The sequence below is a fragment of the Cornus florida genome, unplaced genomic scaffold (assembly GCF_030987335.1).
Source record: "Cornus florida cultivar Cherokee Brave unplaced genomic scaffold, ASM3098733v1 CherokeeBrave_3.0.0_Hap2_Chr09, whole genome shotgun sequence".
Taxonomy (NCBI): domain Eukaryota; kingdom Viridiplantae; phylum Streptophyta; class Magnoliopsida; order Cornales; family Cornaceae; genus Cornus; species Cornus florida.
The window spans coordinates 64,414,489-64,429,340 of record NW_026775579.1 but is presented as its reverse complement, the minus strand read 5'-3'; the positions used below and the strand labels follow the sequence as shown (position 1 = coordinate 64,429,340).

The 14,852-nt window shown below is 25.4% G+C and overlaps 1 protein-coding gene across 1 annotated transcript; it reads right to left on the bottom strand.

Moving 5' to 3' along the window:
• Positions 1-13,664: 13,664 nt before the first annotated feature.
• LOC132274143 (uncharacterized) lies at positions 13,665-14,702 on the bottom strand. Its single transcript, XM_059775323.1, has one exon. It carries the CDS (start codon positions 14,342-14,344, stop codon positions 13,898-13,900), a length of 447 nt encoding a protein of 148 aa, XP_059631306.1. The 5' UTR covers positions 14,345-14,702; the 3' UTR covers positions 13,665-13,897.
• Positions 14,703-14,852: the final 150 nt, after the last annotated feature.

Below are 14,852 nucleotides of genomic sequence, written 5' to 3'. Positions count from 1 at the left end.
ATGTCACCGAAAATATTCATCATACACCGCTGAAATGTAGCAGGTGCATTGCATAAACCAAAAGGCATGCGATGATAAGTAAATGTGCCAAATAGACAGGTGAAAGTGGTCTTATCTTGGTCATCAACGTGGATAGGGATTTGATTATACCCAGAATAACCATCTAAGAAGCAATAGAAGGATTGACCAGCTAATCTTTCTAACATTTGATCAATGAAAGGCAAAGGGAAATGATCCTTTCGAGTGACAGTATTGAGCTTTCGATAATCAATGTAAACTTGCCATCTAGTTTGGACACGAGTAGGAACCAATTTATTATGGCTATTAGATACGACGGTGATGCCTGATTTTTTTGGGACAACATGAATGGGGCTTACCCACTGACTATCAGAAATGGGATAGATGATACCGACATCAAGAAGTTTGATAATTTCAGCATGAACAACTTCCTTTAAATTAGGGTTAAGTCTCCTTTGGGGCTGCTTATAGGTTTTTGCATCGTTATCTAAATGAATACGATGTTGAACCACTAAAGGACTAATGCCGTGAATATCATCATTGGACCACCCTATGGCTGCACGATTTTCCCTAAGAACCTTAAGAATTTGGGTTTCCTGATTGGTAGTTAAGTCCGAAGCAACTACCACGGGAAAAGTGTCAGATCTACCTAGGTAAGAGTACTTTAAAGTCTCGGGTAGAGGCTTTAGTTCAACCTTAGGTGGCTTCTTCTTATTTTCTAGAGCAGTGGTAGCTGGAACAGATAATGGTTCAAACCTAATATTCGGTGGTTCAAAGATTGGAGTGGAATCGAGTAAAGCATTGACCTCACCAATATAACTATCCGCATTAAACTCATCATAAAAATGTGCTAAACACTGTTGGAGTGGATCCTCAAGGTAAGAGTGCTCAAAGGTGTGAGCGACTAATGACTCAATAAGACAAATTTCTTCAATGGAATCTGAGTCAGGGGGTTGCTTCATCAATTTAAACACATTGATTTCCAATTTCATGTTCCTAAAGGTTAAAGTCATACTACCATTTTGACAATTGATCACAGCATTAGCAGTAGCTAAGAATGGTCGACCTAAGATGATAAGAATTTGCGTACCTTGGGTAGGTTGGGTATCTAGAACAATGAAACCAACCGGGTAATAGAAATCAGCTATTTTCACTATCACATCTTCAATTATACCCCTTGGAATTTTGACAGAACGATCAGCTAATTGGATCCTAACATCAGTTTTCTTCAAATTATTCAAGCCTAGCTCCAAATAAACTGAATATGGTAACAAATTCACACTAGCACCGAGATCCAACAAAGCATGGTCAGCAAACTTTTCTCCAATCCTAAAAATGACAGTTGGACTCCCTGGGTCTTTATGTTTAACCCCAGCTTGATTTTGTAGGAAAGACGAACAATTTTGGGCTATATGAAAGCTTCTTTTGGAATGTTGGTTTTCCTTTTGACTAAATCTTTGATGAACTTTGCATAAGAAGGAACTTGTTTAATAGCAGTGAGAAATGGAATATTTATCTGAAGATTTTAAAAAATATCGAAGATCTCACTGTATTGTGACTCCTTCTTATTGTTGACTAGTCGAAAAGGAAATGGGGCGGGGGGAACATAAGACTGAAAATGGATTGGATCAGATTCGGATCCTTGGTCTTCTTTGGTGTTGGGTGGGTCTGATGCACTAGACTTGGATGGTGCATTTGTAGCGTGGGTGGGTAGCTCAACTTGATTATTGACTTTCTTCCCTGACTGAAAGGTTAAGATAGAGTTCACTTAATTATTTGATTGGTCAGTGGGAGAAGAAGTTCCAATGTGATTCACTTCTTTGCCTCTACTATGAGTTTCTTAATAAAATTAAATCAAATTAGACAAGTATATATTTAAAGAAAATAAAATAATTTATATAAAACTCTATTACAAATTACCTATTTTATTTTCCATAAACCTCTGTAAACAGAGTTTATATAAAATTCTAACACAAATTATCTGTTTATCTATTTATTACGAATTTTTTAATAAAAAGAAACCTAATTAAACAAATATTATTAATATAAAAAATTATTTATTAACTGATACAAAAAGAGGTTTTAAAAGAGTTTTAAAAAAACTCAAACACAAATTACCTATTTATCTATTTATTATTAGTTTTTTAATAAAACTAAATGTAATTAGACAATAATTATTAAAATAAAAAATATTTATTAATTGATATAAAAAGAGTTTATATTAAACTCTAGCACAAATTACCTATTTATTATTATAAGTTTTTTAATAAAAGAAAATCTTAGTAGACAAGAATTAGTAATATAAAAAATATTTTTAATTGATATAAAAAATAAAATAATTTTTCTAAAATTCTACCACAAATTACCTTTTATTATGAATTTTTTTTTTTTTAATAAAAGCTAATCTAATTAGATAGGAATTATTAAAATATATAAATATTTATTAATTCATGTAAAAGGAGTTTTAAAATATTTTATATAATACTCTAACACGTATTACAAATTATAATTTTTTAATAAAAGAAAATCTAATTTTCAGAGTAAAATACAGAAGTTCTACCAAAGTGTTTCAGTATTTATTTAATTATATAAAAAAATATTTATTAACTAATATAAAAAAAGATTTTATCTATACTACTATTAAATGTGCAAAGAGTTTCAGTATTTAAGTATCTATTTATAAAAAAATATATTTATTAATTGATATGAAAAATGTATATATATTTTTTTAAAAAAAAAAAAAAAAAAACTCTATCAAACTCCAAAATTTATCTAATAAAATTTAAATTAACTTATTTATCTATTTATTCGTATGAATTTTTTAATAAAAGAAAATTGAATCAGACAAGAATTATTAATATAAAAAATACTTATTAACTGATATATAAAATAAAATAATTTTTTAAAACTCTACCACAAATTAACTTTTATTATGAGTTTCTTAATAAAATTAAATTTAATTAGAATAGGATATATTTAAAGAAAATAAAATATTAAATGTGCAAAGAGTTTCAGTATTTCAGTATTTATTTATTTATATAAAAAATATTTATTAATTGATATGAAAAGAGTTTTTATAAAAAAAATAAAAATAAAAGAAAAAAATAAAAACTTAATAAAACTCTAAAATCTACCTAATAAAATTCAAATTACCCTATTTATCTATTTATTATTATGAATTTTTTAATAAAAGTAAATCTAAAATTTCAGTATTTATTTATTTATTAAAAAATATTTATTAAATGTGGAAAGAGTTTTTATAAAATTATATCACAAATTACCTATTTATCTATTTATTAAGAGTTTTTTTAATAAAAGAAAATCTAATTAGACAAGCATTATTAAGATAAAAAAATATTTATTAATTAATATAAAAAGAGGTTTGAAAAGAGTTTCTATAAAACTCTAACACAAATTACCTATTTATCTATTTATTATGAGTTTTTTAATAAAATAAAATCTAATTAGTCAAGAATTATTAATATAAAAAATATTTATTAATTGATATAAAAAGTGTTTTTTAAAGAATTTCTATTAAACTGTAACACAAATTACCTATTTATTCATTTATTATAAATAAATTTCCAGAAAATATAATAATTTCTATAAAACTCTACCACAAATTATCTATTTTATTTTCTTGAAAACTCTATCACATATAACTTGTTTTTATCTATTTATTATGAGTTTTTTTATGAAGGAAATCTAATTAGACAATGATATATTTAAAGAAAATAAAATATTTTTTTAAAAGAATTTATATCAAGTTCTAATAAAAATTACCTATTTATGTATTTATTATGAATTTTTTAATAAAATATAATATAACTAGACAAGAATTATTAATATAAAAAATATTTAATAATTGGTGTAAAAAAAAAATAATTTTTCTAAAACTCTACCACGAATTATATTTTATTATGAATTTTTTAATAAAAAAAAAATCTAATTAGACAAAGATATATATATTTAAGAAAATAAATAATTTATATAAAATTTTACCACAAATTACCTATTTTTATTTGCAATGAAACTCTAACACATTAGATAAGAATATATTTAAATAGTTTTTGTAAAACTCTAACACAAATTACCAAAACTTTACCACAAATTAAGTATTTTATTTTCTTTAAAACTATCACATATAACCTGTATTTATCTATTTATTATGAGTTTTCTAATAAAATAAAATCTAATTAAATAAGGATATATTTAAAAAAAAAATAAAACAATTTCTATCACTCTATTACAATAAACAATGATATATTTAAAGAAAATATATAATAATATAATAATACTTATAAATAAAATATAAATGTTAAAGAATTTGAACATTTCAGTATTCATTTTTTAATATAGAAAATATTTATTAATTAATACAAAAAGAGAACTCCATCATATATAAGTATATAACCCTTGTATTTATCTATTTTTTATGATTTTTTTAATAAAAAAAAAATCTAATTTTACAAAGATATATCTAAATAAAATAAAATAATTTCTATAAAATTTTACCACAAATTATATATTTAAAGAAAATATAATATAACCTAGGGTCTTCCAAAAACCACAAACTCCATATAATAAATTTTTATATCAATTTCAATCTAATGTATAATTAGTATAATTGAATTTCTATTTTAAAAATTAATATAATTGAATTTCTATTGTAAATTAAAAATTATACTAAATTTCAAATTATCTAATAAAATTCAAATTACAAGTTACCTAATAAAATTCAAATTACCTAAAAAAAATTTGTTACTTTGCAAAACTCAAATATTTCACTATTAAAATAAAAAAATATTATTTAATAAAAAATAAAATATACATATTTCATTATTAATAAAAAAACATAAAAAAAATTATTAATTTACGAAACTTAAAATCTATCACCAATTTTAAAATATTTCAGTATTTATTTATTAATATAAAATAAATTTTTATTAATCAATGTGAAGATTAAAAATTTATAAGTCACAAAATATTTATCAACGTGCATGCACGTGCCTTTTCCTACTTTATCATATATGTCTCGGCAGCGAGGATGAGATGGGCAGCCGGCGACAGCGAGCTTAGCCGGAGGAGAGATGGCGACGGCGGAATCGGCCGTGATGGACGGCGGCGCGGCGACTTTGTACTCGGCTGAACTCGCGGAGGTGAGCTTGGAAGCTTGCGGCGGTGAGGATGGCGGCAGTTGGACGTGCGGCCCGGCAAGCTTGGTCTGTGGTGAGCTTGGCCGCGGATGACTCGGCGGCGAGCTTGGATGAGTGGGGAAGGACGGCGGCTGTGATGGCGGGCTTGGGCAGTGGCTGCCGGCGGACGGTGGTTGAACTGTGGTTCGGCCGTGATGGGCACGGCGAGCTCGGAGGTGGAGAGCTCGCGGCGGAGATGGCAACGGAGAGCCGGCTGTGGATGACTCTGCGGTTTGTGAGGACTGGTTCACGGCAGCTCTCGGCACCGGCGAGTTTGGAAGCTTGCAGCGGTGTGGATGACGGTTGTTGGCTCAGCCTTGGACGACAGAGATGGACGGCCGGTGAGAATGGCGGCTTGATGAAGCAAACTGGGTTTGCTTTTTTTTTTTTTTTTTTTTTTGAAAATCAACTAACAAAGCACTGTGCACTGTAAGTAAACACCAACAGTGGAACACGAAATATTTTTTTTGTTCTTCTCACCGTATACAACAGTTTGAAGAAAATGCAGAAGTAAAATATATATATATATATATATCTCAACGCAGAAGCACAAAATAGTGAAAAATCACACTTTTTTTTTTTTTTTTTTCTTCTTTCTAAACCTGGGAGTTGAAGAAAATCAGCGGATAGCAATAACGCCAAACAGTGAGTAAATTTTTTTTTTATTTTTTAATTTTATATATAACACGAAAAACAGAAAACAAAAAAAAATTAAAAAAAAAAATGACCAAAAAAAAAATAGAAAATAGATAAACAATAAAATAAAAATTGGTCCAAAAATTTTAACTCAACTTTGAAGCGGCAACCACGCCATTTGATAGACGTGTATTTATAAACTTATCATTGTCAAATACACTCCATTTCAAGATAAAATACCTACAACCATTTAACTAAAAATGTCTAATGGCAAGAAGGGTCGAACAATGCATTCAAGGTGAGTTTCTATTTCCGAACATGAGATTTAAAAATATTGATTTTGAGATTTGTCACGAACTATGGAAATAAAATTACAACTATAAAATATTAAACACTTGAATGAGAAATTAGATGAGAATGAAACTTGTGGAAATAACTTACATTAAATTAAATAAAGCTTTAAAGAAAATTACACAAAAAATTAAACATTCAAAAACTATTACAATTTCTAACTCTCTATTTTCTATCTCTAACTTTCTACTTCCTCTCACTATCCGAAGTGTGCAATTTATAGATAGTTGAAGCAATCCACTTGAAGGCTGTGACGATGGTTTGCCCAAATTTCTTCTTCATTGCTTCACGCCACCTTTCTACTGCCAGTGACCATTTCCTATATTTTTTCTTTTCTTTTCTTCTTTCTCCCTCTCCTCATCATCACTCTCTCTTCATTCCTCCTCTTTCTCTCTCTTCATTCCTCCTCTTCACGTGCACCCACAAACCACGCAATATAGTTTGATTTTTTCTTTTTCTTTTTCTTTTCTTTTCTTCTTTCTCTTTTTCACTTATTTTCTATTTTTTTTTGTTTATTTTCTTCTCATTCATGCATTAATACTTAAAAAACACAAAACAAACATATACAAATATTTAAATAATATAAAAGTCTAATTAAAACTTTATTTTGATGCATAAAATAATAGGTTTTGTGTACTTATCACTATTTTACTTTCTTTAAAACTCTATCACATATAACGTGTATTTATTTATTTATTATTAGTTTTTTAATAAAAGGAAATCTAATTAGACAATGATATATTTAAAAAAAAATAAAATAATTCTCTAAAACTCTACTACAAATGACAAATTATTTTATAAAACTCTACCATAAATTATCTATTTTATTTTTTATAAAACTCTATCACATTAGACAATGATATATTTAAAGAAAATATAGAATAACATAATAATACATATAAATAAAATATAAAAATGTAAAGAGTTTTAGCTTTTCATTATTTTTTTTAATATAAAAAAAATATTAATTAATTTTAAAATAGAACTCTATCACATATAACTCCTGTATTTATCTATTTATAAAATCTAATTAGACAATGATATATATAAATAGAATAAAATAATTTCTATTAAATAATTAAAAAATATATGAAAAGAAAAATTCGATAAATTGCAAAACATTCATCACGTGCATCGTATGTGCCTTTTACTAGTTATTATTAAATGTGCAAAGTGTTTCAGTATTAATATAAAAAAATATTTATTAATTGATAAAAAGAGTTTCTATTAGATAAGGATATATTTAAAAAAATAATAATAATTTATGTAAAACTCTACCACAAATTACCTTTTTTTTTTATATATATATAAATCTATATCACATATAACCTGCATATATATTAGATCAGGCTTGTGGTGTGCATATTTTTTCTTTTTTCTTTATAATTGGTTTCGTAAGTTTTTTGTTTACTTTTTCTTTTTATAAGCATTATTATTATGTTAGTTTACTTTTGTTTTATTATGTTTTTTTCTTTCTAATCGATGTTTAGAAGTAGTTTATTTTTTTTATTTTTATTTTCTCTTTCTAATTGATATTTCTAATAAATGTTTAGAAGTGGTTGATATTTTTTCTTCATTTTTTTATTTTTGTTCATTCTTAATTTATTATTATTTTGAGTCATTATGGCTATTTTTTTTACTTTTTTTGAAGTATCATTCTTCTTTTTTCTTTAGTTTTTATTTTTATTTTACTCTTTGTAAGTATAATTTGGATGGTTTAAAATTGGTTATTCTTAATTTGTTTTATTGAGAAGGTTGGATTGTTAATTTTTTATTTTTTTTTATTTATTTTTTATTTTTAACATTTTTACATTTCCTTTTTAGAAGCAATTTTAGTATTTTTTTCTCTTGTTTTAATTTTTTTTTTTCTCTTTCTAATTGATGTTTAGAGGTAGTTGATTTGTTTTATTTAATTTTTCTCTTTCTTAGAAGTAGTTGATTTGGTAAGTTTACTTTGGATTGTGATTTTTTTTTCTTTTATTTTTATTATTGTATTTTTGTTCCATTCATAAATTATTATTATTTTGAGTCATTATTGTTATTTATTTTTCTTTACTTTTGATTTTTCAAAAATATCATTATTCTTTTTTCTTTAGTTTTAATTTTAATTTTTATTTTACTCTTTGTAGGTTTACTTTGGATTGTAATTTTTTTCTCCAGTTTTTATTTTTTATTTTTGGTTAATTCTTTATATATTATTTTGAGTTGGGTTTTAATGCCTTTTGGTTTTCGGTTGAAAATTTTTTATATGTTATTTTTTTTTTATTTTTAGTTTTGGTTAATTCTTAATATATTATTCTGAGTAGGGTTTCAATGTTTATTGATTTTCGGTTGGACTTGATTTCGAATAGACTTTGAATTACCTATTTATCTATCAATTATGAGTTTTTTAATAAAGAAAATCTAATTGCACAATAATTATGAATATAAAAAATATTAATTAATTAATATAAAAAGTAAAACAATTTCTCTAAAACTCTACCACAAATTACCATTTATTATAAGTTTTTTAATAAATAAAAAAATATAATTAGACAAAGACATATTTAAAAAATAAAATAATTTCTTTAAAACTCTACTACAAATTACCTATTTTATTTTCAATAAAACTCTATCACATTATACAATGATATATTTAAAGAATTTCTATAAAAATCTAACACAAATGACCTAATTATCTATTTATTATGAGTTTTTTAAGAAAAAAATTGTAATTAGACAAGAATTATTAATATAAAAAAATATTTCTTTATTGATATAAAAAGAGTTTTTAAAAGAGTTTCAATCAAACTCTAATACAAATTACCTATTTATCTATTTATTATGAGTTTTTTAATAAAGAAAAATCTAATTAGACAAGAATTATTAATATAAAAAATATTTATTATTTGATATAAAAAATAAAATAATTTCTCTAAAACTCTATCACAAATTACCAATTATTATGATTTTTTTAATAGAAAAAAAATCTAATTAGATAAAGATATATTTAAATAAAATAAAATAGTTTATATAAATCTCAACCACAAATTACCTATTTTATTTTCAATAAAATTTTATCACATTAGACAAGGATATATTTTAAGAGATTCTATAAAACTCATAACACAAATTGCCTATTTATCTATTTATTATGAGTTTTTTAAAGTAAATAATGCAATTAGACAAGAATTATTAATTTTAAAAAATATTTAAATTACCATTTATTATGAGTTATTAATAAAAGAAAGTCTAATTAGAGAAGGATATATTTGAAGAAAATAAAATAATTTCTTTAAAACACTACCACAAATTATCTATTTTATTTTTAATAAAATTTTATCACATTATACAATGATATATTTAAAGAATTTCTATAAAACTCTAATACAAATTACCTATTTATCTATTTATTATGAGTTTTTTAGGAAAAAACAATGTAATTAGACAAGAATTATTGATACAAAAAAAAATTATTAATTGATATAAAAAGAGTTTTTAAAAGAGTTTCAATCAAATCTTAACACAAATTACCTATTTATCTATTTATTATGAGTTTTTTAATGAAGGATAATCTAATTAAACAAGAATTATTAATATAAAAAATATTTATTATTTGATATAAAAAGCAAAATAATTTCTCTAAAATTCTACCACAAATTACCAATTATTATGAGTTTTTTAATAGAAGAAAATCTAATTAGACAAAGATATATTTAAATAAAATAAAATAGTTTATATAAAGCTGAACCACAAATTACCTAATTTATTTTCAATAAAATTCTATCACATTAGATAATGATATATTTTAAGAATTTCTATAAAACTCTAACACAAATTACCTATTTATTTATTTTTTATGAGTTTTTTTAAGGAAAAAAATGTAATTAGACAAGAATTATTAATATAAAAAAATATTTATTAATTGATATAAAAATAGTTTTTAAAATAGTTTCTATAAAGCTCTAACACAAATTACCTATTTATCTATTTATTATGAGTTTTTAATAAAAGGAAATCTAATTAGATAAGAATTATCAATATATATATATATTTTTGATAAGTGATAAGAATTATCAATATAAAAAATATTTATTAATTTATATAAAAAAATTAAATAATTTTTCTAAAACTGTACCGCAAATTACCTTTTATTATGAGTTTTTTAATAAAAAGAAATCTAATTAGATAAGAATTATTAATATAAAAAATATTATTAATTGATTTAAAAAGAGTTTTTAAAAGAATTTCTATAAAACTCTAACACGTATGACCTATTTATTTATTTATTATGAGTTTTTTTCATGAAAGAAATTTATTTAGACAAGAATATATTTAAAGCAAGTAAAATAATTTCTATAAATTCAACACAAATTAGTTATTTTATTCTCTATAAAACTATATCAGATTAATTTATTTATTATGAGTTTTTTAAAAAAATAAAATCTAATTAGACCATAATATAAAATCAATCACAATAAAATATATATTAATTGATATAAAAAGAATATTTATTTTTTATGAATAATTATCACAATATAACTGACCCAACCCATTCAGTATTTTAGTTTTTATTTATTTATATAAAAAAATATTTAGTAATTGATATAAAAATAGTTTTTATAAAACACTAAAAATTACCTAATAAAATCAATCACAATAAAATATTTATTAATTGATATAAAAAGAATAGTTATTTTTTATCGATAATTATTACAATAGAACTCAGTTATGATTCTGTCATTATCAGGAGAGGACACATGTCATCATCCTATTAATCCAAGAAACTCTGCCAAAGAGTTTTCAGTACTTATTTATTTATTTATATATAAAATATTTATTAATTGATATAAAAAGAGTTTTTATCTATATTATTATTAAATGTGTGCAAAGAATTTAAGTGTTTCAGTATTTATTTAGTTATATAAAAAATATTTATTTATTGATATGAAAAGAGTTTATATATATATATATATATAATAAAAAAAAGTCTATAAAACTCTAAAATCTATCTAATAAAATTCAAATTAACCTATTTATCTATTTATTATTAAGAGTTTTTTAAAGGAAATCTAATTAGATAAGAATTATTAATATAAAAAATATTTAGTAATTGATATAAAAAATTAAATAATTTTTCTAGAATTCTACTACAAATTACCTTTAATTATGACTTTTTTTATAAAAGAAAATCTAATTAGACAAGAATTATTAATATAAAAATACTCTATAAAACTCTACCACAAATTAATTATTTTATTTTCTTTTAGTATTTTAGTATTTATTTATTAATATAAAAAATATTTATTAATTAATATAAAATGGATTAAAATAAAACAATTTCAAATCATTATTAAAACAACTAAAAAATAGGTAAAATAAATAATTATTTAATAAAATAATTTACCAAATAATAAAATAAGTTACAAAACATTTATCACTACCTGCCTTTTCCTAATATATATATATATATATATATATATATATATATATATGTACATGTACATGTACGTAAAGTGGATTTTGTAATGGAAGGGGTGGGGAAAAAGGAAGTGAAGGTGGCGGTGGAAGACGCCAACATACGGCAGATAAGCGGGGAGCGGACTGAGGAGCATGAGGATGTGAATGACAAGTGGCACCGCGTGGAGAGGCGGCGTGGTAGCTTTGTGAGGAGGTTCCACCTGCCGGAAAATGCAGCTTTAGACGCCATCAAGTGTGCGCTCGAGGATGGTGTGCTGACCGTGACTGTGCCCAAGAAGGAGGCGGGTGGACCTTCCAAAAATGTCAGATACATAGACGTGGCTTAGCTTTGTGTGTGTATGAGTTAGCTAGTGTGTGTGCAGTTGAGAATATGCTGGCTATATATGTTTATATATATATATATATAGTTATATATGTTTTTTTTTCTTTTTCTGGCTAGTAAATATATGTATAGATAGCAATGTAGTACTATTATCATATGAAAGACCAGCAGTAATAAATGTATTTATCTATATGTGTAAAAAGGGTGACGGGAAAGGTGGTTTGTTTTTTTTTTTACTGTATTTAATTATTATCCTAACTAATTATGAAAAATAATAATGCTTCTCAAATTTAATAGTCTAATTGGGGATTAGGATTCTCTGCTATAAACAGTCCTGTTGTACCTATATTGTAATGTAAATAATTTCGTTTAAGGGGTAGAGTAAGATTCATTTACAGCAAAGGATGAGAAATTCTATTTTTGAATGTACTAAAAAGGAACCAAATTTTGGATCTTATCCAATGCGAGACAGCTGTTCAAGAATGTTTAATTTTAGTCCGTCCTTGAGCGTAAGTGTACACGAACTATTGCTAACCGGTTGGACATCAACCACAACCTCTAAAATTAAACATTCTTGATAGAAGTTGTGGTTGATGTCCAACCGTTTAGCAATAGTTCGTGTACACTTATGCTCAAGGACGGACTAAAATTAAACATAAATTTAATAATATAATTTTTTAAACAATTTTTTTTATAACTAGATAAATATTTGAATTCAAAGGCTACAAAATATCTAAGTTGTGTTTCACGAATCTTTAAAGACTTGATAATTGAGGACAGAGGACTGAGTCATTTGCGAATTGCAATTCTTAGAGCTAGGAAAGAAAACTATATCATGTATTAGGGCATGTTTGGATTAGGCATTTATTTTAGTATTATGACTTAATTGACTTGACCTTGTTTGCGTGAGCTAATACTAATAATAATTTTTTTTTTTTTTTTTTTTTTGACCGGACTAAATTTATCTATAGTAATATACTAAATAAATAAATAAAAATTGGGGTGGGCTGGAGCCTAGCCCAGCCCTCCCTTGGATCTGCCATTGCTTATGCTCCAATTATAAAGATAAGAGGAGAATAAAAAACATGGAATCACTGATAGTAGAAGAGGAAACAAAAGAACATGGAATCACCTATAGTAGAAGAGGAAACAAAAGAATTGAGATAAGCATTAGAAATTTATTATTGGAAAGAAATAAAAATTTTAGAAAGATTATAATATACCATATAAAAAATATTTTTTTTGGACCCAGTATTAAATTTTAGGAAAGAAGGATTTTTTAAAATTGAGGTAAGTATAGAAATTTTTTGAAGCCATTATTAAAATTTTCTATTGGAAAGAAATAAAGATTTTAAAAAGATTATTATATATAAAAATAAAATATTTTGAGACATTTTTATTGGACTTAACAACCGCCTAACACGTCTACGCGCTCTGATTTCCTCACATCAGGCGACTTAAATAGATTTTTTTTGCGTAGAAGTTTGAAAAACCAAAAAGATAGAACTTTGAAAGCTACAGAAACTTTGACAAAGAAGCCAGCTATTACTAATTGTCGGTCAAAGAAACTTTTTCCACTTTTTATTTTTTCCATGCCATACAATATATATTTTTTTCGTGGATGGAATAGCCATTCAACTAAAGAAAGACAATATCAAATTAACATCATCCTTCATAGGAAAAATAAAAAATAATTAAAAAATATTTAGAGATCAATAAACACTAACATTAAAAGAGTCGGAGAAGTTATTCGAATCTCGAAAAATGGCTACTTAATTGACAACTTAATTTATTCAGAATATTGGAGAGTTTCTTCATAGAATGATAAAATTTCTCTCTTTTTTTCATTCTCTTATTCTTATTATCCTTTTTTTCTACAATGTTTTGTACACTAAAAAAAAAAAAAAACTAATTATTAAAACCTTGTGCTCATCATCTCCCTCGTGATAACTGAGTGCTGTACCAAACCTTCATCCTTCCTCTTACTTCTCCGGCGAAGCAACTTCGACCAAAACCCGCGTTTCTTCTTTCCGTCCACCGCCTCTCTTCCGATTCTCGGAACAAAAACCGTAGACCTACTCTTGCTGAGCACATCCTTGCCACTCTTCAAGAAAGAAATAGACCCTTTTGCCTCCGAGCGATGACGGTGACTCGCCGGAGATGTCCCGAAAGACGAGTAGCGGGAAGACGAAGACGACTTGGAAGAACAAGAAGAGGCCATGGATGAAGTGGTTGACAATTGACAGAGTTTCTCTCTCAGACAAACTGAACAAACACCTGGTGATTGATCGTGGTTCGTGTGCCTCTTGCACACGAACTTTGACCAGCCCATTGGGTGATTCTTTGGTGCCGTGTTTTCCATTCTTTTTTTGGTTGTTTGTAGTAACAATCTCTGCCTACATGTTGTATGTGTCTATATATATATAATTATAGAGAGAGAGAGAGGCGTGTGTATGATGTGTGTGACTCGTGTGAACACTTGCCCAAAATGGCTTTATTGACGGTTTGTGAGTTTGAAAAGTCGGTTGTGGGGCTGAGTCGGTCGCTGGGAATGGGGAATCATTGTGTGGATTGTGGAGTGCACGAAACTTTCCGTTGTGCGGTGTGGATATACTGGGTACCCACTTTAGGGTTTAGAGAAAGTAAAACAATGACAAAAGATGGTCGTAGACGTAATCTATCAATTACAATGGGCAGTCCTTGCCTTGTGAAAAACAAACCATGGAAATCACATATACATATATATATATATAATTCATCCACCATATGGACATCATATATATATAAAAATTAAACGGGTAATGATCTCTTGAAATTCATTCACCATATAACAATTATATATAAAGATTATTTTGTAACAACTAACTCCA